Consider the following 26,049-nt stretch of genomic DNA (forward strand, 5'->3'; position numbering starts at 1 on the left):
AAGGGCATGGCCAACATCCTTCCCCATCCTTCCCTGGTCTCCTCTCCCAAAGCATCCCAATCCTCTTTAAGGGAAAACTAGATGTAACACAATACGTCATTTAGAAAATCTGCTACCGTAGTAACTAAATCACAAATGCCGATTTGCTACAAACTGCTCACACATTATGCAAAGGACAATGGTAGCTTCCTACCTATCCAAAACACTCGAACCGGTAACTTATGAAAATATAGTTTTGGAAGCATCTGAAAATTGTCAGTCTAAACCATTTCTCACAGAACTGTACAATGAGATAAGAGAACGACTGTTTTGAATGAAGAAAGCCTACCGTTCTCAAAAAAATTTTAAACAGTAGAGTTAAATTAAGGTCTACAATTGACGATAACAGTACTAGTTTGTCATGGCGGCGACACTCGCGAATATTGGAAATTACACAATATATCACAATACAAATGGGTATTGATACAATCAATGAAAGATTATGCAGAACTGATGCAGAGAGTAAGATATGCAATCTCATACAGGGGAAATTTCCAAAGTCGGCTGTTATAAATAAATAAACATGCATATTGTACGGATTTTTCACTCAGCCGGTTCTGTGCACAATTCTACACTGGCATTCTGAAGAATAATACTGCAGCGTAAGTCTGTCTCAATCAAAATCGCTAAATGTGCAGCACCAACAAAGCACGTCTTCTGCCAGTTGCAGCTAACAATGCAAGATGTACTTGAATCCAAATTCAAATTTTTGCATAAACGCTTTCCACCTCATCAGTTGTGAATGAATTAGTCTAAATTTCTTAAAAAATATAAGGGCTCGGTGATCAGTGTAAATGATAGTTATGTTTCCCCACAGATAATCCATGAACTTTCTGAATCTTCAAATTATTGTCAAAGCTTCTCGCTCTGTCACACTGTAATTTCTCTTGTAGTTAATCAATGATGTGCTTGTAAATGCAGTTGTTGTATGCTCTTTCTTCTCATCACCCCAAAATTTTGAAACAATTGTACTTTAACACTGTATTCGCTAGAGTTAGTTCATAGACAACTAGGTCAACTAAGGTCAAGATTGTATGAAATTCTGTCCCCTTTCAAGGCCTTCTTAAAATGATTAAGAGCTGCCTGACACTCACCTGTTTAAGGAAAAGCTGCCTTAGGACTTAAAAATCTATTCAAACATGGGTTGCTGAATACTTATCCAGACACAAAATTTGTGTAAAAATTACACCAATTCATAAAAGAAATTAACTGTCTCCAATTGTTTGGAGGTGACATTTCTTAATTGCTTTTATCCTTTTGGGTTCAACTCTACTGTCAAAGGTGGATAAGATTCTGCCTAAGGATTTTATTTCCATTCTCATAAATTCACATTTTTTAATCTTAAGGGTCATGCCCACTTTCTCAAAGCTTGAAAATACTCATTTGATGGCTATCAAGAATTTTATTCACAATAGATCAGCTTTGTCATACAGGATGTAATAGTACATACACAATAATAAAATAGTGCCAGTACATTATAGTATACAGTTTAAGCATGGTAGTGTACCAAATTACACCAGGATAGTTTCTAAAAATTTAATGCAATAAACTATACTATAACATAATATAGTATTGTATAGTATAGTATGCCCTTTACATAGTGTATTGTGTATTGTATACATGATGTAATTACACAGGACTAACCATGGCACACAATAATATGTTTAGTTACAGAAGACTGTTAAATGCTAATATTGTATTGTATTGTATTGTATTGTTATTGATCCAGGCAGTATTTTACATCTGTACATATGATATTGGACAGCTCAAGAGAGCTATTTACAAGTAATTTTTACAAATTGATTTTTACATTATTTTGTAGCAAGGAAATTATCTATCTTAAACAAAACAGTTAATACAAATCATAGAATTGTGCAGTTGTACATATGATATTGGACAGGTCAAAAGAACATATTTGCAAGTAATTTTTAATAAATCGATTTTACACTATTTTGTAATGAGGAAGTTAGCTATCTTTAACAAAACAGTAAATACAAATGTTGTATAGTAAAATACAAACAGCTAATACTAATGTAATAATAAAATATCTTCCTCAGGCATCTCAAAGAATTCTTTAATGTCATAAAATATATGATCTGACAGCCATCTGTATCACTTAATTTAAAAAAATTATGTCCACAGACTGAACATGGATTGGCAGTTTATTGAACATTCTGAGTGGCTGACATATTATTTTTAGTATAGAGTAAAGACACACAAATATATAAAATTTCTGGAAAAAAAGAGGACGACAGTGTTCCCTATGAACTCTTTTAAATATTATGTGTAATACCTTTTTTCTAATTTCAAGATGTTCTTTATGTGAGGGGAGTGCCCCCATATAATCATACCATATGAAATATGTGACTGGAATAGTCCAAAGTATGTCACCCTAAGGTACTCCAAACACGCTTACCTCCCTGAGGTTCTAGACAAGGTATGCCAGCCGGGATATTTTTTCACATACGTGATTGACATGTTCCTCCCAATAGAGTTTTGAGTCAGTGTGAACACCTAAGAGTTTTACTAACTTATTGCCTACTTCATTTGATACTCCCATTTAAAGTTGTTGGGTTGTATCGGGATTGCACAGGAGCTTATTGGCTGCAAACCAGTCCAGGGCCTTATCAAGTGTTTCTTTTCTTACACTATTCAAATCTGAAATGTTGTGATGTGTGGTAAGTAGCATTGTATCGTCAGCATAACATACGACAGGGTGAGCTGTGTTATTAGGTAATTCATTGATAGCTACAATGAAGAAGAAGGGTCCAAGGATATATCCTTGTGGTACACATGTGCTGATTTCCATTATAGAATAATTTCCATTTCTGACTGAGACAAATTGTTTTCAGTTATTCAAATAAGAACTTATCATAGCTAAAGTGCTCCTTCTCACCCCATAAAACTCTAGTTTTCTCAGTAGTACGTCAACAGGAGTGCAATCAAAAGCGTTACTTAGGCCACATAACACCATTTCCCCTTGTGAAAACCAAACTGATTGCTACATGGGATATTGTATTTTTCAGAGAAGCTGCTGATTTGTGTATGTATCAGTGCCTCACATATCTTTGAGGTCTGTAGCTTTGGGGAAGATGTTTGTCCTCTTTTTAGAAAAACTGGGCCAACTTTTGATACCTAATGTGCATCGGAAAAACTCCAAAAACAAACACACATTTATTAAAAATATGAGGATGGTTTGAAAATTTCTCAGAACAGAATTGAAAAAATGTACTTACACCACTGACACTTTCTTTATTTTTCAATGTAGTCTCCTTGTAGATCAATGCACTTGGTCCAACAATGTTCCTGTGCCTTGATCCCATCTCAAAAATGGTTTTCCTCCATGACTGCAAAATAGTTGTCAATTCCAGCTATCAATTCTTCTTTTGAAATGAATCTTCATCCACCAAGAAAAATTTTCAGTTTTGGTAAGAGATGGAAGTCTGACGGAGCCAAATCAGGTGAATAAGGTGGGTGTGGCAACAATTCATTCCTTAGTTCATGTAATTTTATCATGGTGATGGCACATCTATGTGTGTGCCCATTGTGTTGATGGAAGAGGACTTTCTTCCGTGCTAAACCTCACCTTTTTTTATGTATCTTTTGTTGCAATTTGTCTACAAAGTTAGCATGGTATTCTCCAGTAATTGTTTGCGCAGTGGGGAGATAATCTACAAACACAATCCCCTTTGTATCCCAGAACATTGATGCCATGACCTTTCCCACCAAATGAATTGTCTCTGCTTTCTTCGGTGGCGGAGAATCAGCATGTTTCCACTGCTTTGACTGTTGTTTTGTCTCTGGGGTGTAGTAGTGCACCCATGTTTCATCTGTGGTCACAAACCGGTGCAAAAAATCTTGTTCATTACTCCTAAAATGGACCAAACATTTTCCAATATGTCCATTCTCACGCGTTTTTGGTGCAGCATTAAGGGTCATGTCACCAAACTTGCAGATAATTTTTTCGTTTCTAATTCTTCAGTTAAAATGTGATATGCCCTTTCAGATGACATCTGACAAGCATGAGCAATTTCACACACTTTCAATCGGCAATTCTCCATTACCATTTTGTGCACTTTTGCAATGATTTCTGGCATAGTGACACCTCTTGGCCGACCACTGCATGGATTATCATCTAAGCTCTTCCAACCAAATTTAAATTCATTTGTCCACTTGGCAACAGTTGAATATAAAGGACCAGAGTCCTTCAGTGTATTCTGGAATTCAGCATGAATGTCCTTTGCTTTCATACCTTTCTTTACAAACTACTTAATCACTGCTCGAATCTTGATTTTTTCCATCTTCGCAAATCACTGTGCGGTAACAACAACAGTGCCACATCACCGCCCCAGCTCTCTGCCGAGAGCACTTATGTGGCACGTGTTTACAGAAAACAGTCGAATGAATATCACATGAACAACTCTTTGTGCTAGCACTGATCTCTCATGGTGATTACGGGAACTTTGCAAACTGCCCTCGTAAGAACTAATGGTTTGATGATTGAGTTTATTGTTTTTTTAATGATGTTATTCGATAACCAATAACAGTCCATACTTTTAGAACCTGAAAATTTGGATACAGCTTTTATAACACCAGCAGGTGTGACAGCCCTACATCGAAATACCAGGTTAACAGGCAGTGGTGTTCCAACAAGGCCCATTGCAGATGAATTTGTTCCTTTAATACTGTTACTTATTTCTTTAACTGAGTTTAAAAAGTACTGATTTAATTCCTCAGGTTCAAGCAGAGCTGTTTCTGTGCATTTTGGTGTATTCCCTTGTTTTATTATTTCCCATGCTGCCTCGTGTTTATTGCGACCCCTTTCTATATAGTTTTCCACTGCTCACTTTATTGCCAGAAGAAGTTTAGCTTTGTAGAACTTTTTGCATTTCAAATATGACCTATGAATGTTCATGCTCCATTCTGCCCACTGGGTAGTGGATGCTTATGCATCTGGTACAGCATATGCATGTTTCCATGTTTCCTCTAATTTATGCTAGCTTTTCTGTAAACCAGTTCAGTCTTTTCTTTTTCATTTTACTTGGATATCTAATTTTTTTTTACTGGTGAGCAAGAATACCATAAATCTGTGTACTTTTTGAAAAAGTTATCTAAGGTAATTTCAGCTTCCCTGTTCCCAGGTTGACAATTATATACACTCCTGGAAATGGAAAAAAGAACACATTGACACCGGTGTGTCAGACCCACCATACTTGCTCCGGACACTGCGAGAGGACTGTACAAGCAATGATCACACGCACGGCACAGCGGACACACCAGGAACCGCGGTGTTGGCCGTCGAATGACGCTAGCTGCGCAGCATTTATGCACCGCCGCCGTCAGTGTCAGCCAGTTTGCCGTGGCATACGGAGCTCCATCGCAGTCTTTAACACTGGTAGCATGCCGCGACAGCGTGGACGTGAACCGTATGTGTAGTTGACGGACTTTGAGCGAGGGGGTATACTGGGCATGCGGGAGGCCGGGTGGACGTACCGCCGAATTGCTCAACACGTGGGGCGTGAGGTCTCCACAGTACATCGATGTTGTCGCCAGTGGTCGGCGGAAGGTGCACGTGCCCATCGACCTGGGACCGGACCGCAGCGACGCACGGATGCACGCCAAGACCGTAGGATCCTACGCAGTGCCGTAGGGGACCGCACCGCCACTTCCCAGCAAATTAGGGACACTGTTGCTCCTGGGGTATCGGCGAGGACCATTCGCAACCGTCTCCATGAAGCTGGGCTACGGTCCCGCACACCGTTAGGCCATCTTCCGCTCACGCCCCAACATCGTGCAGCCCGCCTCCAGTGGTGTCGCGACAGGCGTGAATGGAGGGACGAATGGAGACGTGTCGTCTTCAGCGATGAGAGTCGCTTCTGCCTTGGTGCCAATGATGGTCGTATGCGTGTTTGGCGCCGTGCAGGTGAGCGCCACAATCAGGACAGCATACGACCGAGGCACACAGGCCCAACACCCAGCATCATGGTGTGGGGAGCGATCTCCTACACTGGCCGTACACCACTGGTGATCGTCGAGGGGACACTGAATAGTGCACGGTACATCCAAACCGTCATCGAACCCATCGTTCTACCATTCCTAGACCGGCAAGGGAACTTGCTGTTCCAACAGGACAATGCACGTCCGCATGTATCCCGTGCCACCCAACGTGCTCTAGAAGGTGTAAGTCAACTACCCTGGCCAGCAAGATCTCCGGATCTGTCCCCCATTGAGCATGTTTGGGACTGGATGAAGCGTCGTCTCATGCGGTCTGCACGTCCAGCACGAACGCTGGTCCAACTGAGGCGCCAGGTGGAAATGGCATGGCAAGCCGTTCCACAGGACTACATCCAGCATCTCTACGATCGTCTCCATGGGAGAATAGCAGCCTGCATTGCTGCGAAAGGTGGATATACACTGTACTAGTGCCGACATTGTGCATGCTCTGTTGCCTGTGTCTATGTGCCTGTGGTTCTGTCAGTGTGATCATGTGATGTATCTGACCCCAGGAATGTGTCAATAAAGTTTCCCCTTCCTGGGACAATGAATTCACGGTGTTCTTATTTCAATTTCCAGGAGTGTATAAAGTCCCAGTCTGCACTTCCTAATCTATCAACAAACATATTTATGTACTCTTCCTTTTTCCCTCATAACATTAATACTTTAGGTTCTTTAATTTTAACTGGTTGCTTCTTACAGAGTGTAAGAAGTAGTGTCTCATGATCTGCAAGTCCATTTCCTGCAAGACTGATTGTAAAATCTTCCCTATGGAAATTCACAACAATATTGTCTATGCAAGCATTCTTACAAGGGGCATGGTTATTTGTACAATAGAGGCCTAATGATCTTAGCATATTCAAGAATGTCCTAGTGACTTGCCTCTGTGTGTTTGCCATTTCTATGTTCAAATCACTACAGATAGCAATTCCTGTCTTACTCTTCAATATTATTTTAACTATTAATTCACATTTTTCAATAACCAAATTTACATCACCATCTGGCAACCTATATAGACTAACTACCACTATATTTTTATTCATTAGTTTTATGCAACTAAACTTCCCATGTAGTTCTAAGGAGTACATAGATCCATCAATTCTGGAAAATTTTATTTCTTCTTTGACAAAAATTCGAGCCCCACCATTCTTTCTCTGTTTCTACATATCATGTCTCCTACAGCATATCCGTGGGGAAAAAATATATTCACTTGTTCTTGGGTTAACCTGTGCTCAGATACATGTATAACATTTACATGCTCAGTGTTACATAAATGTTCTAATTCTAAAATCTTATTTCTAATACAACTTGTAGAGAAGTAAGTAGTCGGTCTCTGTCTGTATTGCTGTGAGAGCAATTTGACTCTGTATTTTAAGTTGTAGGTTCAGTTAATGTCCTCTTGGTGCACTGTGATCATTTGTGTTATCATAGTCACATACCTGTTCATCCACTTGTTGACTCACTTTGTTAACTGCTTCCTTCTGTGAAACCACTGCTGATCCCACCAAAAATCCTGGTCCCTTGGTTGTGGTTTCTTTCTTTGGGTTGAGTGCTGTATTCCACCTGCTCGTATTCTCACTCCTTGAGCTTGAGTTGCCATTCTTCTTTCTGCAAGTATGTCTGTCTTCTTATATGGTGTCTTCTTTCCTGGCACCTCATTTGCTGCTTCTTCTAACTTTTGCACTGATCTCTTGGGTATGTTTATTTCTTGAGTAGTTGTGCATTCCACAGATACAGCATTCACATGTAAGGATTCTGTTGTTATTTGTACAGGATTTGTGTCAGTAATCATTCTCACTGATTCTTCATGTGAGACTGCAGTATCCTTCCATTTAAGTTCTATTGCTGTTTTGTTCACTTTCCTGTTTGTTTCCACTGGTTCGTGAATCTTTGTGGCCATTAGTTCTTTACCAGTTGCATTTAGGTGCTGTCCGTGTGCTGTATATAGCACCTTGTTACTTGGAGTTATAAAACAAGTGTTATGGAAGCCTTTCATTATTATTATTATTATTATTATTATTTATTTTTATTATTTTTTTTTATTTTTATTTATTTATTTATTTATTTATTTATTTATTTATTTTTTTTTGATTGAATTTCTTGGTTTACACAAGGCCATTCAGACAGGTCATGCCTGAGTGGTACTCCAGCTACAATCACATTTGTATTTTGTATTGCTGACAGTGCTTTATGTACTGAGTGAACTGCCAAGTTGGCTTCATTCTGTGCTACATGATTAGCACCCTGCCCAAATAACTGCAAAATCTTCATTTGTCAGCTTATGCAGGTCATTGCATTTTTGTAATATTACACTAATGGGGGCACCTGGTATCACCTTCCCTTCAGTGTCATATTTATTTGAGGCTAAATTTATAATGTTTCTTGCACAGCCTCTGCCATGGCTATCAGAGGCAACAAACATTTTGGCTTCCCTTAGATCACTTTCCTTTTAAAACTGCGTTCTGTGTTGTGGTATGCATGCTGTGCTGTGGACCATGCTTTATGCTGGATGCCTCAAATCTGTAGTTTTTACACTTCTTTTACATTTCTTTCTTGGCTGATTCTCGCTTCTGGAGTTTCTTTGTTAGCATACATATAATTGTTTTCGAATACTTAAGTTCCTTTCTTACTATTCTGAGTTAATTTTTTAACATTCCGTGCACACATGTTTTTAATGAGTCTGCTTTGATTTCATACATATCGTCACTTTCAGTATGAAAACAATCACTACATTTCCAGATTTTCACTTTATTTGTTGTATTTACACATGAGTACTGGAATTTCCACTTACACTTTGCACGACTCATGCCTTGCACAATTCTCTTCCCAAAATTCAGTGGCAACCAGTAGTTCATCCACGTATACCATTATTTAGGAACTCAACTTCGGTCCTCGGACTTGGTCTGGTGTTTGTATGAACACTGACACGCTAATTGCCAACCCAAATGGAACCACTCTACTCACTATTGTATTCAACATCCTAACATCTATGACCACAATGACACTACCATTCTTTTTACCCACAAAGGTCAGTGGATTACTGTATTCAGTCTTACTCCTCTCTATAATACCACACTCCAACATCCTGTCAGTTTCTCAGTACATTGCTTGTCTTGGGGCTCCACTACCACCATAGTCTAGGTTCAGACCTAAATCCACAGCATCATCTACTATTGGCATCACTTTTATTTTTAGTTCTCCCACGAAATTGTTATTATCCACTTCCATCTCATTGAAACTTTCTTTTACTTCTAACCCTTCACAACCAAAATTTATAAAACTATCTCCACAATTAATCTCTACTCTGAATTCGATTAATCAGATTATCCCTAAAACAATATATACACTCAACAAGATACAGCAAAAAAATAGTGGACCAGACTTATGCCCAAAATTCAAACTCCAAATATATGACACTTAACAGCTTTATTCAGTTTATCCATATCTTGCACTATTTTCAGCCCCAATATTGGCATGTCCCAGCCTCACTGTTGTGGGGCACATTTTCCATATGAAAATCTCCTCTTCTATCATGACACCTACTGTTACCTCCAGAACTCATTCAATTTCTTCCTCCTCTACCTCTCACATGTACTTGGTTCACTCTATTAATCTGTTCTCAGTTCTTCTGGTACCACTCAGAGTCTCTTGTTTTCATGAAATGAACAATTCGTTTTTCATTTGTCTACATCCCTCACTCTATTCAAAAAGTCTTTATTATTATTATTTTTTTTCTCTCAGACATTATGTCTGGTCAAAAATGGAAAGTGACACAGAGCTTGATCAAGCGTGACTACCTTTTAACTGTACGGTATATGTTATATTGCATTTAGGAACTTTCGGGTGATTGAACATGTATCAATAATTATGGATTTCTGTAGTTGTATATATAAGTTTGGGTGTAGCTGTATTGCATTGATGTACTGGTGGATATTGTGTGGTATGACTTCTATAGTTGATAGTATGATTGGTATAATGTCAACTTTATCCTGATGCCACATGTCCTTGACTTCCTCAGCCAGTTGGATGTATTTTTCAATTTTTTCTCCTGTGTTCTTTTGTATATTTGTTGTATTGGGTATGAATATTTCGATTAGTTGTGTTAATTTCTTCTTTTTGTTGGTGAGTATGATGTCAGATTTGTTATGTGGTGTTTTTTTATCTGTTATAATGGTTCTGTTCCAGTATAATTTGTATTCATCATTCTCCAGTACATTTTGTGGTGCATACTTGTATGTGGGAACGTGTTGTTTTATAAGTTTATGTTGTAAGGCAAGCTGTTGATGTATTATTTTTGCTACATTGTCATGTCTTCTGGGGTATTCTGTATTTGCTAGTATTGTACACCCGCTTGTGATGTGATCTACTGTTTCTATTTGTTGTTTGCAAAGTCTTCATTTATCTGTTGTGGTATTGGGATCTTTAATAATATGCTTGCTGTAATATCTGGTGTTTATTGTTTGATCCTGTATTGCAATCATGAATCCTTCCGTCTCACTGTATATATTGCCTTTTCTTAGCCATGTGTTGGATGCGACTTGATCAATGTGTGGCTGTGTTAGATGATATGGGTGCTTGCCCTGTAGTAATTTTTTTTTCCAATTTACTTTCTTCGTATCTGTTGATGTTATGTGATCTAAAGGGTTGAAGAAGTGGTTATGAAATTGCAGTGGTGTAGCCGATGTATTTATATGAGTGATTGCTTTGTGTATTTTGCTAGTTTCTGCTCATTCTAGAAAGAATTTTCTTAAATTGTCTACCTGTCCATAATGTAGGTTTTTTTATGTCGATAAATCCCCTTCCTCCTTCCTTTCTGCTTAATGTGAATCTTTCAGTTGCTGAATGTATGTGATGTATTCTGTATTTGTGGCATTGTGATCGTGTAAGTGTATTGAGTGCTTCTAGGTCTGTGTTACTCCATTTCACTACTCCAAATGAGTAGGTCAATATTGGTATAGCATAAGTATTTATAGCTTCCGTCTTGTTTCTTGCTGTCAATTCTGTTTTCAGTATTTTTGTTAGTCTTTGTCTATATTTTTCTGTTAGTTCTTCTTTAATATTTGTATTATCTATTCCTATTTTTTGTCTGTATCATAGATATTTATAGGCATCTGTAGTAATTGGTTGAGTTGTTGATTTGTTGCTGCCAGTAGTTTTAGATCATCCATGCATAGCAAATGTGTGATTTTGTGTGGGTATGTTCCAGTAATATTGTATCCATAATTTGTATTATTTAGCATGTTGGATAGTGGGTTCAGAGCAAGGCAGAACCAGAAAGGACTTAATGAGTCTCCTTGGTATATTCCACACTTAATCTGTATTGGCTGTGATGTGATATTATTTGAATTTGTTTGGATATTAAGTGTGGTTTTCCAATTTTTCATTACTATGTTTAGGAACTGTATCAATTTAGGATCTACTTTGCATATTTCCAATATTTGTAGTAACCATGAGTGGGGTACACTATCAAAAGCTTTTTGGTAATCAATGTATACATAGTGTAGCGACCTTTGTTTAGTTTTAGCTTGATATGTCACCTCTGCATCTATTATCAGTTGCTCTTTACATCCTCGTGCTCCTTTGCAAAAGTCTTTTTGTTCTTCATTTATAATTTTGTTCTGTCTTGTACGTGTCATTAATTTCTGTGTAATGACTGAAGTTAATATTTTGTATATTGTTGGTAGGCATGTTATGGGGTGATATTTAGCTGGGTTTGCTGTGTCTGCTTGATCTTTAGGTTTCATATACGTTATTCCATGTGTAAGTGTATCGGAGAATGTGTATGGGTCTGCAATATAACTTTTAAATAATTTAGTTAGATGTGAATGTGTTGGCTTCAGTCACACAGCTTCAGACTGTTGCCAATGGGCATCACTGTGGGGGTCCAGAAGGGGGTTTGTCGGGGATGGCCAGCTCGTCCCATGCATCCCCCAATCGGGCTACAGCTGCGGCTGCCCGGGGTACTGCCCACATTGAGGCTGACCCCTCACCCATGGTAGAGGGGGAGGTCATCTCAAGGTGTGGCAGGGGGCGAAAGACATTCTGGAGGGCTGAACGGAAGGCCTCTAAAGCTGCTTGTCTTGTTCCAGAGGTTGCCCTCAGTCTGCAAGATCCGGGCAGTTGCAGAGTGTGGGCTTCCTGGTAGTTGGGAGCTCCAGCATCAGGCGGGCAATGGGGCCCCTTAGGGTTAGGGATGTGGCTGCAAGGCAGGGGAAGAAAACCAATGTGCACTCCATGTGCATACCGGGGGGGGGGGGGGGGGGGGGGGGGGGGGGGGAGAAAATCTGGAATACATTTCACATAAATTTCCTCAGCATGTTATAGTCTTAGGTGGAGATTTCAATTTGCCAGATATAGACTGGGACACTCAGATGTTTAGGACGGGTGGTAGGGACAGAGCATCGAGTGACATTATACTGAGTGCACTATCCGAAAATTACCTCGAGCAATTAAACACAGAACTGACTCGTGGAGATAACATCTTGGACCTACTGATAAGAAACAGACCTGAACTTTTTGGCTCTAGCACAGAACAGGGAATCAGTGGTCATAAGGTCGTTGCAGCATCCCTGAATATGGAAATACACTCCTGAAAATTGAAATAAGAACACCGTGAATTCATTGTCCCAGGAAGGGGAAACTTTATTGACACATTCCTGGGGTCAGATACATCACATGATCACACTGACAGAACCACAGGCACATAGACACAGGCAACAGAGCATGCACAATGTCGGCACTAGTACAGTGTATATCCACCTTTCGCAGCAATGCAGGCTGCTATTCTCCCATGGAGACGATCGTAGAGATGCTGGATGTAGTCCTGTGGAACGGCTTGCCATGCCATTTCCACCTGGCGCCTCAGCTGGACCAGCGTTCGTGCTGGACGTGCAGACCGCGTGAGACGACGCTTCATCCAGTCCCAAACATGCTCAATGGGGGACAGATCCGGAGATCTTGCTGGCCAGGATAGTTGACTTACACCTTCTAGAGCACGTTGGGTGGCACGGGATACATGCGGACGTGCATTGTCCTGTTGGAACAGCAAGTTCCCTTGCCGGTCTAGGAATGGTAGAACGATGGGTTCGATGATGGTTTGGATGTACCGTGCACTATTCAGTGTCCCCTCGACGATCACCAGTGGTGTACGGCCAGTGTAGGAGATCGCTCCCCACACCATGATGCCGGGTGTTGGCCCTGTGTGCCTCGGTCGTATGCAGTCCTGATTGTGGCGCTCACCTGCACGGCGCCAAACACGCATACGACCATCATTGGCACCAAGGCAGAAGCGACTCTCATCGCTGAAGACGACACGTCTCCATTCGTCCCTCCATTCACGCCTGTCGCGACACCACTGGAGGCGGGCTGCACGATGTTGGGGCGTGAGCGGAAGATGGCCTAACGGTGTGCGGGACCGTAGCCCAGCTTCATGGAGACGGTTGCGAATGGTCCTCGCCGATACCCCAGGAGCAACAGTGTCCCTAATTTGCTGGGAAGTGGCGGTGCGGTCCCCTACGGCAATGCGTAGGATCCTACGGTCTTGGCGTGCATCCATGCATCGCTGCGGTCCAGTCCCAGGTCGACAGGCACGTGCACCTTCCGCCGACCACTGGCGACAACATCGATGTACTGTGGAGACCTCACGCCCCACGTGTTGAGCAATTCGGCGGTACGTCCACCCGGCCTCCCGCATGCCCACTATACGCCCTCGCTCAAAGTCCGTCAGCTGCACATACGGTTCACGTCCACGCTGTCACGGCATGCTACCAGTGTTAAAGACTGCGATGGAGCTCCGTATGCCACGGCAAACTGATGGCGGCGGTGCACAAATGCTGCGCAGCTAGCGCCATTCGACGGCCAACACCGCGGTTCCTGGTGTGTCCGCTGTGCCGTGCGTGTGATCATTGCTTGTACAGCCCTCTCGCAGTGTCCAGAGCAAGTATAGTGGGTCTGACACACCGGTGTCAATGTGTTCTTTTTTCCATTTACAGGAGTGTTAATAGGAATATAAAAAAGGGAGGAAGGTTTATCTGTTTAGCAAGAGTAATAAGAGGCAGATTTCAGACTACCTAACAGATCAAAACAAAAATTTCTGTTCTGCCACTGAAAATGTAGAGTGCTTATGGAAAAAGTTCAAGGCAATCGTAAAATACGTTTTAGACAGGTACACGCCGAGTAAAACTGTGAGGGACAGGAAAAACCCACCGTGGTTCAACAACAAAGTTAGGAAACTACTGCAAAAGCAAAGAGAGATCCACTGCAAGTTTAAACGCAGCCAAAACCTCTCAGACAAACAGAAGCTAAACAATGTCAAAGTTAGCATTCCTCTGATGATTTTACTGACATTTCACCAACACAGGTGGCAGGCATTGTCAAAGTTTCATCCTCCATTGCTTGTGGTGACTATGTGTTACTGGGGTGCCTATGTCCAAGGGCTTCTCTGCAGTCACTTCCAGTGTGGTTCTCCTCTTGCTACCTGTGACGGTCGTTCACTGCAGCATGGAAAGCCAGGATCCATTTACCTTAAGGATTTTTCTTTCTTGTTGAAGTTATTTCTGTGTTTTTGTATTTATATAGCTTCTCTTAACAAGCAGGTGTGATGGTGATTCTCTACCACCAGAACTTCCATGTCGGTGAATTTTACTATGTGGTTGGTCTCACACAGTGCATGCTCTGCCACAGCTGGTTTCTCCACCTGCCCCAACTTGCAATGTTGCTTATGTTCCTTGATCCTGGTGATGACTGATCATCCAGTCATTCTGACATACACTTTTCCACATGTGCACAGTGTGCGGTGTATTTATGACATTGCAAGTGGGTCCCTTTTTTCTTTGCCAATCTAAGACACTCTTTGATCTTCTTTATCAGTTTGAAAATCATCTTTATGCCAAGTTTATGCAATATATGGCCAATTCTGTCCCTCACTCTGGGAATATATGGGAGAAAGGCCATACACGGCATTTCTTTTTCTGATTTGTCACTTTGCCGACTGTTTGGCTATCTAATATAACTTGTGGAGTACCCAATGCTCTTCAGAAACTTTCCAGGTGTTGCATTTCACGTCTGAGGTACTGCGGCTCACATATTTGTCCTGCTCGCATTACGAGCGTATTAATCATGTCTCTTTTCTGGCTCGCATGGTAGTTTTTGCCAGTATCAGTCCGTGTGTGTCAGTTTTTGATACATGCTGTGTTCCAGGTTTTCAACATCCCTTGTGACCAGCACATCTAGAAATGGTAGTTTTTGTCCTTTACTTCTTCCATGGTAAATTTTATGTTGGCATGGAGGCTGTTCAAGTGTCTTAGGAAGTAACCGAGTTGTTCTTCACCATGGCTCCACTCAACAAAAATATCATCGACGTATCTGTTCCACACCTTACATCTACATGTACATTTATACTCCACAATCCACCCAAGAGTGTGTGGTGGAGGGCACTTTACGTGCCACTGTCATTACACCCCTTTCCTGTTCCACTCTCGTATGGTTCGTGGGAAGAACAACTGCCAGAAAGCCTCCGCACACTCTCGAATCTCTCTAATTTTACATTTGTGGTCTCCTCGGGAGGTATAAGTAGGGGGAAGCAATATATTCGATACCTCATCCAGAAGTGCACCCTCTTGAAACCTGGACAGTAAGCTACACCGCGATGCAGCGTGCCTCTCTTGAAGAGTCTGCCACTTGAGTTTGCTAAACATCTCCGTAACGCTATCATGCTTACCAAATAACCCTGTGCTGAAATGCTCTGCTCTTCTTTGGATCTTCTCTATCTCCTCTGTCAACCCGACCTGGTACAGATCCTACACTGATGGGCAATACTCAAGTATAGGCCGAACGAGTGTTTTGTAAGCCGCCTCCTTTGTTGATGGACTACATTTTCTAAGGACTCTCCCAATGAATCTCAACATGGCACCCACCTTACCAACAATTAACTTTATATGATCCTTCCACTTCAAATCGTTCCATACGCATACTCCCAGATATTTTACAGAAGTTACTGCTACCAGTGTTTGTCCCGCTATCATATAATCATACAATAAAGGATCCTTCTTTCTATGTATTCGCAATACATTACATTTGTCTATGTTAAGGGTCAGTTGCCACTCCCTGCACCAAGTGCCTATCCGCTGCAGATCTTCCTGTATTTCGCTACAATTTTCTAATGCAGCAACTTCTCTGTATACTACAGCATCATCCGCGAAAAGCCGCATGGAACTTCCGACACTATCTACTAGGTCATTTATATATATTGTGAAAAGCAATGGTCCCATAACACTCCCCTGTGGCACGCCAGAGGTTACTTTAACGTCTGTAGACGTCTCTCCATTGATAACAACATGCTGTGTTCTGTTTGCTAAAAACTCTTCAATCCAGCCACACAGCTGGTCTGATATTCCGTAGGCTCTTACTTTGTTTATCAGGCGACAGTGCGGAACTGTATCGAACGCCTTCCGGAAGTCAAGAAAAATAGCATCTACCTGGGAGCCTGTATCTAATATTTTCTGGGTCTCATGAACAAATAAGGCGAGTTGGGTCTCACACGATCGCTGTTTCCGGAATCCATGTTGATTCCTACATAGTAGATTCTGGGTTTCCAGAAATGACATGATACGCGAGCAAAAAACATGTTCTAAAATTCTACAAGAGATCGACGTAAGAGATATAGGTCTATAGTTTTGCGCATCTGCTCGACGACCCTTCTTGAAGACTGGGACTATCTGTGCTCTTTTCCAATCATTTGGAACCCTCCGTTCCTCTAGAGACTTGCGGTACACGGCTGTTAGAAGGGGGGCAAGTTCTTTCGCGTACTCTGTGTAAAATCGAATTGGTATCCCGTCAGGTCCAGTGGACTTTCCTCTATTGAGTGATTCCAGTTGCTTTTCTATTCCTTGGACACTTATTTCGAAGTCAGCCATTTTTTCGTTTGTGCGAGGATTTAGAGAAGGAACTGCAGTGCGGTCTTCCTCTGTGAAACAGCTTTGGAAAAAGGTGTTTAGTATTTCAGCTTTACGCGTGTCATCCTCTGTTTCAATGCCATCATCATCCCGTAGTGTCTGGATATGCTGTTTCGAGCCACTTACTGATTTAACGTAAGACCAGAACTTCCTAGGATTTTCTGTCAAGTCGGTACATAGAATTTTACTTTCGAATTCAATGAACGCTTCACGCATAGCCCTCCTTACGCTAACTTTGACATCGTTTAGCTTCTGTTTGTCTGAGAGGTTTTTGCTGCGTTTAAACTTGGAGTGGAGCTCTCTTTGCTTTCGCAGTAGTTTCCTAACTTTGTTGTTGTACCACGGTGGATTTTTCCCGTCCCTCACAGTTTTACTCGGCACGTACCTGTCAAAAACGCATTTTACGATTGCCTTGAACTTTTTCCATAAACACTCAACATTGTCAGTGTCGGAACAGAAATTTTCGTTTTTATCTGTTAGGTAGTCTGAAATCTGCCTTCTATTACTCTTGCTAAACAGATAAACCTTCCTCCCTTTTTTTATATTCCTATTAACTTCCATATTCAGGGATGCTGAACGGCCTTATGATCACTGATTCCCTGTTCTGTACATACAGAGTCGAAAAGTTCAGGTCTGTTTGTTATCAGTAGATCCAAGATGTTATCTCCACGAGTCGGTTCTCTGTTTAATTGCTCGAGGTAATTTTCGGATAGTGCACTCAGTACAATGTCACCTGATGCTCTGTCCCTACCACCCGTCCTAAACATCTGAGTGTCCCAGTCTATATCTGGTAAATTGAAATCTCCACCTAAGACTATAACATGCTGAGGAAATTTATGTGAAATGTATTCCAGATTTCCCCCCCCCCCCCCCCCCCCCCCCCCCCGGTATGCACATGGAGTGCACATTGGTTTTCTTCCCCTGCCTTGCAGCCACATCCCTAAGGGGCCCCATTGCCCGCCTGATGCTGGAGCTCCCAACTACCAGGAAGCCCACACTCTCCAACCGCCCAAATCTTGCAGACTGAGGGCAACCTCTGGAACAGGACAAGCAGCTGTATCCGGCTGAAGATCAGTATCAGCTGGAGACAGAGCCTGAAACCAGTTCATCAGAAAAACTGGAGAGGCCTTCCGTTCAGCCCTCCAGAATGTCTTTCGCCCCCTGCCACACCTTGAGATGACCTCCCCCTCTACCACGGGTGAGGGGTCAGCCTCAATGTGGGCAGTACCCCGGGCAGCCGCAGCTGTAGCCCGATTGGGGGATGCATGGGACGAGCTGGCCATCCCCGACAAACCCCCTTCTGGACCCCCACAGTGATGCCCATTGGCAACAGCCTGAAGCTGTGTGACTGAAGCCAACACTGCCTGAAGCTGGGAGCGAAGGGATGCCAACTCAGCCTGCATCCAAACACAGCAGTCGCAGTCCCTATCCATGCTAAATACTGTTGTGCAAACATCTGAACTAATCTACAGAGAGCACAAACAATTTGACACAAATTTATATGGTTATTAAAATACAAGACTGCCTAGTAAATGCAGTAATGCTGTTACTTGCACACTGCTGACAAACTGCTCGGCGGCAGAAGAAGACTACGCGATTTTACACTATTCAGGTACTAAAACGCGATGCTACAACTCTCAAATACTATAATATGCCTGAAATTTATGAATTAAACAATGAAAGTACCCAAAAAAACGCAAAGGTGTATAAGCACCAAATACAGTGCCTGTGCTTTGAAATATTCCATGAAGAAGTTCCGTGCATTTTTTTTTTTTTTTTAATTATTATTATTATTATTATTATTTTTCTGAATGTTTTCCCTGCTTTTCTTCCATTTTTCTATCTTTTTCCATCCTCGAAATCTCTCTTTTGCCACTCCTACCATTTCTAACACTCCAAACCACCCTCTCTTGTTATGATGGATCCCATCACATGTTCTGTCTGTTCTTCTCAAAAACATGCTTTTGCACTATCAAAATTAATATCCCACATTCTGTTTCTTGAAACCTGCTTGTCCCTGGGAGTTACTCCCAAAGGTCTAACACTGAAAGACCCTATTTCTGGATGTAATCCTACTCTACACCAGCCTCTTTTATAGTTTCAAATACAGCAGTCTTTTGCACTTACCTGAGTTATCTGTGATCTATGTGCCTCATCTGCCGATTTCCACTCCACAAGACTTCTCTCCTTCTACAAGATTCTGCAGTTACTTGCCCCTCACATTTCCCTGGATGGTATCATCTGCCAAGCCAACTTTAGACTGCAACAACATGCCAGGCTTCACCTCAAAAAGCTATCCCACCTTCTCGTAAACTGCCTCAACATTGTTGTTTCCCTTCCTGTTGCTCTGCAACTCCCCAAACAAGCACACCATCAGCCACAACTGCTCTCCTACGAACTGAGCTTGGTCAACCTCCTTAACATCCCACAGCCTTTACCACTGCCTCCCAGAACTGTAATAACTCATAATCACAAGAACCAGTCACAACAGTACAGTGTTCTCAGCCTCGTACAAAGTACTTTCTCCCCCCCCCCCCCCCCCCCTCAAGTGCCTCACATTCAGCCCTAAAACTGCATTTAACCATGCTGCTTTGGTGAAGGACTTACTTCCCTTTATGTGTAATGTCAACTGGAAGTATCACTTTGCAACCCAATCTCCAAACCTTTCCAACAGCAAACCTGACATTGAACCCTGCTTTGAACAGTTCTGACCACAATCCCAATTTGATCCACCACCACTACCTCAGAATCATCCCCTACAAGCCTTCCAAGAATTCCTCACATCCAGCACTGCATCACAACCTACAACATGACCCTGATCTATCCTCTGCAGAACTCCAGGCTCTACATTCCCTAAAAGCTGGCGACTCCATCATTCTCATCGCAGCAGACAAAAGATCTACCACTGTGGTACTTGACTGACAGTCGCATGTTAGTGAAGGTCTATGCCAGCTGTCTGACACCTCTACATACAGTATCTGCCACCAAGGTCCCATTCCTGTGATTCAAACTGACCTGCAGTCCCTCTTAAAAACCTCAGTCTCCTCACAAAGACCTGCACCACAATCCATAGGACTTCTTACCCCAGCCAAACCATGCACCTCCGCCTTTTACCTTCTTCCTAAGACCCACAAATCCAATCATCCTGGTTGTCCTATAGATGCTGGCTTCAAAGCACCCACTGAACATATCTCTACCTCAGTTGATCAACACCTGCAACCTATAGTACAAAGACTTCCCTCCTATATTATAGATATCAACAGTTTCCTAGATAATCTGAAATCTGTGTCCGTCCCAGTCCCACCACACGCGTTGCTTGTCACCACTGATGCCACTCCCCTCTATGCCAACATCCCACAAATATATGGTCTGTCTGCTGCTGAACATTTCCTCAATAAATGCCCACCTGATTCCAAGGCTATGACGTCATTCTTGCTCACCTTAATCAACTTTATACTTACCAATAATTACTTCACCTTTGACTGGCAGAAACAGATCAGGGGTACGGCCATAGGAACCAGGATGGCTCCTTCCTATGCCAGCCTTTTCATGGGTCACTTGTAGGGGGTTTTCCTGGGATCCATAAGTCTTCAGCCCATGGTTTGATTTAGATACATTGATGACATCTTTGCCATGTGGACTCACGGTGAGGCTGCCCTAATAAAATTCCTGGGATCTCTTAAATACCTTCTCCCAATTAAATTTCACTTGATAGTATTCCAAGTCCCACACCACTTTCCTTGATGTTGATGTCATCCTCACTGAAGGCCAGCCTCACACTTCTGTCCACATCAAACCTACTAACAAACAAAAGTACAATACATTTGATATCCTTTCGATGTCAGATGTCCCCTCCCATAATGCCTTGACATTCGAGGCAAATGTATTTGTTTGGATGCAGACTCTTTACAGCAATACATCATCACTCTCACTTCAGCCTTCACTGGACATAACTATCCCAACAACATGGCTCAGCACAATTTTAGAACTGATAGTTGATGTATCATGACAAATGCTGAACAAGACCTATTCTTAAGTGAAATATACCTTGAAGACACAACTGTAAGATTACATATTTCATCACTTCCAGTTTGAAGCAGAACATAAAGCAGTAGGCAAAGACTTAATCTGAAGTCTCTGTGGAAATCTGTATCTAAAATCTTTGATGATACCCTCAACCCAACACCAGTATGTAGCCTTTCATAGAGTTTTGACATATTTTAGGTGTATGTGAGACAAATTCTTCTGTACATGCAAACATTTTTAATATACGTTATGCACATCCAACAATTTATTTTTTTCCTGCTGTCCCTACAGCGTTTTCACCGGTCTCTCTCTCTCTCTCTCTCTCTCTCTCTCTCTCTCTGTCTCTCTGTCTCTCTGTGTTAACAGGAGGATGGAGGTGTATTTGATTCTAGAAGTGCAGAAATCATGTTTATCTATTTTGTGCCTCCTTCAGTAGGAGACTAAATCTTCCAGTTTTTATTGTTGATGAGTATTGACTTTTTATCTTAATGTGGTTCAGAACTTTCAATTTTAATTCTCGTGTAATTTGTTCATATTTAAGAATTTAGTTTTTCCCCTCTCCTGTAACTTTTAACACTAGATAACTTTTACAGATAGAAAACATGTTGCATGAGGTAAAGTACATGGAATCTGGTGCTGTGGGGAAGAATGTAGACAAAATCAGGTTTTGTGATCTTTTAAAGCTGTATCTCAATCACCGGCCAGCCAATGGAGTTCCTGCTGAAAAACTCAAGAGTGCCTTTGCTACCTTTGCTAGAAAATCAGATGGTCACCACCAACCAGTAGTCAGAACCACTGACTTAGTAAAGATTCTAGAGGAAAAAGGTAATTTTTTAATTGTATTGTTTCCATTTATTTGCAATTGAAAGTAAATGTTAATAGATTTGTGGCGACTATCGACTCTACGAGTGATATATCTTTACCATAGCAGGCTCTCTAACCCGTGCGGGACCTATTGTGCACCACCATATTGCTTGCCATTCTCTTGCCATTCTGTTTTATGCCGCCGACTGTGTATGACTTTGTACATATTCATGGATAATAAAGTTGTCTTCATGTATTTTGGTGCGTTATTTAATGATCGCCGCCGCTCCGTGTATCAGGAATAGCCACATTGGTGACCTCGATCTGTTTTCATTCTATTCGCGAGTGTTATTAACAGTGATTTGTATTGTGCTACGAACAATGTTTCAACAACCATTCAGTCCCTGTGATCTGACTTTACAGCCTCAGTTTTTCAAAGTGGAAAATGAACCCATACTGGAAATCATGCTGCAGATTTAATGCCAAAGTGAACTATGCTGTCAACTGGATTCTAACCTACGTGCCCCCAAGATAACCTCAATGGTTCCCGCTTGGCTGCCGCAGCATGTTCCTGCACCTGCGGCTACCTCATGACCGTCGGATTGCATTCTGCTTATCGACGCCCCAGCACTGCCAGCGCCTGCCATTCCTGGTCATCTGCTGCACCCACACAGGACACCTGCTCTACAGCCGCAGGCTATGCAACTCTCCATGGACATCTTACAACCGCTCAGGTATGGTGCAGCCATGCCCCATCCCGGCTCCTGTTCATCTTCCGCACGTTTTCCCGACAGTTTCATCCGTCTCTGCCGCGTCAGTTTCAACCACACCCACTACACTCCCGCACCTGTTGTTACCAGCTCCCGCATGCCTACTGCCTGCTCCCGCGGTGGCACTGGCTGCCCCACCCGTGCCGTTCCACAACGTTTCATCGACTTCCGCGCCGGGTTCTTTCGCTTGGCAAACACCGGTCATGTGCTCACCAGTATGAACTGTACCTGTTTCCATGGTACTGGAGAGTCTTCCACAACCAACCGTGCCACCACCAGCTGGGGCCCCAGCAACTGTATCTGCCCACACTATGCAACTGAACTCACATGTCAAGACTGAACTCCCTTCTTGCACTCCTGCTGCTTGTAAATCGTGTGGTTTTGTCCCTATTAACCAGATGAGTACAGCTACTGTGTACCAGTCTCCTGGTGCCTTCTATCCTGATTTGGCACCACTCTACACTGCTACACCGCCCGCACCTCCGAGTAGTGTGTTCGCTGCACTGACCGTTCCTCAGTACCTCGCACCTAGCAGATTCCCAAAACTGCCAACCCTACAAATGGAGAACCCTAAGACATTGTTTGCATTAGTGGATAAAATGTTGGACATTCACGGCATCCTAGATGATGGAGCCCGATTCATGTGCCTTGTTAGTCACCTGCATGATCACACGGATCTTATTAGTGACCTGCTGCTTTCACCTCCCGTTCAGAATAAGTGTGAATTTGCTAAAGCTTGTATCATTGAATGCCTATCCCGTCCTCCTGCTGAGTCGATCCAACACATTATCCACGAGGAACGCATCGATTACCGTACCCGTCACAGCTGTGGTGCCAGTTATGGGCCCTTGTGGACACAGACTTTCTACCAGAAGTTGCACTTTGGACAATTTGGCTACTTAAACTTCCTTCTGAGCTACAACTGCAGCTACTGTCTCATGTCTCTGATCCCCTCGAAGCATGCCTGCACATTGCCAACCGTGCCTATAGCATCATCCAACACCGGTACATCCAGCATTCGAGCCCGGCATCTGCCGCCCCCACGCATTATGCAGTAACAGAGTCCACGCCTATCCACGGCAAGATACGCGCCTCGCTGTCAGTGCAAGCTAGGGCCCCGCCACCCTGTGGTTGACCGACTGCACTACCTACTTCTACATTGCCCCCCAAAGGTCACCGAAGACGGCTGAGCAAGCACCTGAGTATAACTCCGGCTGCGCAGCTGGCTGCCTCACCGCCCAGCCATGCTCCTGCACCGCAAGCTGACTTTCCTTATTGCTGGTCCACGCTAACTTTGGTGAAATGGCTCGCAACTGCAAACCCCCATGCGCTTTCCCAAACACTTATGGCAGGCACGTCCAGGCACCACGTCCCGCCACGCTGCCTCACGGTGCCTACCGGCATCTCGTCCGACGCCTGCTGCACTGTCATCTGCTTCGCACCTCTTCGTCAAGGACACCAACACCGAACTTTGTTTTCTAGTGGACACTGGAGCCAACTTTAGTGTTATCCTGCCCTCCCTCTCCCTTAACATAGATCCCTTATCTGCACTGCCACTGATAGCTGCTAACAATTTCCCGATACTGGTGCTAGGTTCCTCACGTCTCTTCCTCGAATTTGCCCCAGATCAGGTTTTCCCCAGTACAGTTTACATCACGAAAGTTGATGCACCAGTACTGGGCCTCGATTTCTTTCATAACTATGCCCTCTCCCCTAATCTGCAAGCCAGCTGTCTGACTCACGTCTCTGGTTCGAGTGTTCCTGGTGCGTCACACCATTCCCCCCCTCAGCTCAAAGTTTCTACTGACGGTTCACTCTCTGCCCTTTCAGAGTGTATGTCAAATGCTGCAAACCTTTCTTTTGCTCTCTCAGCTTTCTAGCGTGAGCGTCCAGACGTCGATGCGTTGCCCACTCAGAATGTCGACCTGCATGTTCGCATCGACGAAGTCTGTGCACAGCTGTTGCAGACACAACAGCAGCTTCTGCAACTCCGCACATCCACTCTTGCAATCATGGACATGCCTCCTCAGCCTGGACATTGTTCTGTAGCTGCGACCCCCCTCTGCCCCTCCTCCCTCTGCCCCTACCCCCGCTGACCCTACCCCCCCTGCCCCTACCCCCCTCCCCTGCCCTTACCCCCCCTGCCCCTACCCTCCCTGCCCCTACACCTCCAGCCCCTACCCCCTCTGCTTCTCCCACATCCTTGCGTGCAATTGCGAATGGCACCTGCCACAGAATAAACACGACTGAAGGACTCCCTGTGCAGCATAAGGCGTGCCACCAAAACGCACAGAAACTTCGCCGTGCTAAAGACATTGTTAAAGATCTTTTGGATTCCAACATTCTCCATCTATCTGATAGTAACTGGTCGTCGCCAATCCATCTCGTGCCGAAGGGTGGTACATTCCGCCTCTGTGGTGACTACCATGCTCTTAACGCATGCACTACCATCAATAATTACCCTATCCCCCATATTCAAAATTTCACTCAGATGTTGCACGTTTCCCAGATCTTCCCTGTCCTCGATTGTAGCAAAGCATATCATCAGATTCCCATGTTCCCCGACGATATCCCTAAGACAGCCACACCATTTGGTCTCTTCGAGTACTGTTCCATCCCATATGGTCTCAAAAACGCTGCACAGACATGGCAACGCTTCATTGACTCTCTGTTGTTTGACCTCCCTTTCACCTATGCCTACTTAGACGATATACTGGTTTTCTCTCCCTCACTTGAGGAACACACTCTCCATCTTTCCAGAGTGCTTGTACTGCCAGCTGCTAATGGAGTGGAGATCAACCACGAGAAGTCTCAGCTTAGTAGTCCTGAGGTCACCTTCTTAGGTCACGGCCGAGGGCGTCTGCCCTACTTCCTCTCAGGTTGAACTCATACTTAGCCTCCCTCCCCCAGAGGACTTCACTGAACTTCACCATTTTCTAGGCATGGTGAACTTCTACAGGTGCCACCTGCCCCATGCTGCGTCTATCCAGATCCCTCTGACCAACGCTCTGGCAGGTAAGGATACTAAAGGCAAACACAAACTCGTTTGGACACTGGAGATGGCCGATTCATTCAAAAATCTCAAAACCGCCCTCTCTAAAGCTGTCACACTCGCTCACCCTGCTCCTGACGCACCCATTTCTATTACAGGTGATGCAAGCGACACTGCAATTGGCGCGGTCCTTCAGCAACATGTATTGGATACCCCCCAACCCCTCCGTTTCTTCTCCAAGAAATTAACCAAATCTCAGTCCAAATGGTCCGCCTTCGACTGTGAACTCCTCGCCCTGTATGAGGTGGTCAAATATTTCAGAGCCGATGTCAAGGGTCACCCATTCACAATTTATAGAGATCACAAACCCTTGGCAGACGCAATCCGTAACCCCTCACGTGATCTCCCCCATGACGCTTCCGCCATATGGATTTCATATCCCAATATTCTACTGATGCACAATATATCCAAG

At 43.2% G+C, this 26,049-nt stretch overlaps 1 protein-coding gene across 1 annotated transcript in view; it reads left to right on the forward strand.

The window, feature by feature from the left end:
- LOC124613740 (cilia- and flagella-associated protein 251-like) overlaps positions 1-26,049 on the forward strand; it is a 201,100-nt gene that overhangs the window by 59,817 nt on the left and 115,234 nt on the right. The window contains exon 2 of the mRNA XM_047142460.1: positions 21,605-21,836. Within this exon, the coding sequence (XP_046998416.1) occupies positions 21,605-21,836 (232 nt within the window). The remainder of the gene's footprint in view (positions 1-21,604; positions 21,837-26,049) is intronic.

This window comes from Schistocerca americana, chromosome 1 (genome assembly GCF_021461395.2).
Source record: "Schistocerca americana isolate TAMUIC-IGC-003095 chromosome 1, iqSchAmer2.1, whole genome shotgun sequence".
Lineage (NCBI taxonomy): Eukaryota > Metazoa > Arthropoda > Insecta > Orthoptera > Acrididae > Schistocerca > Schistocerca americana.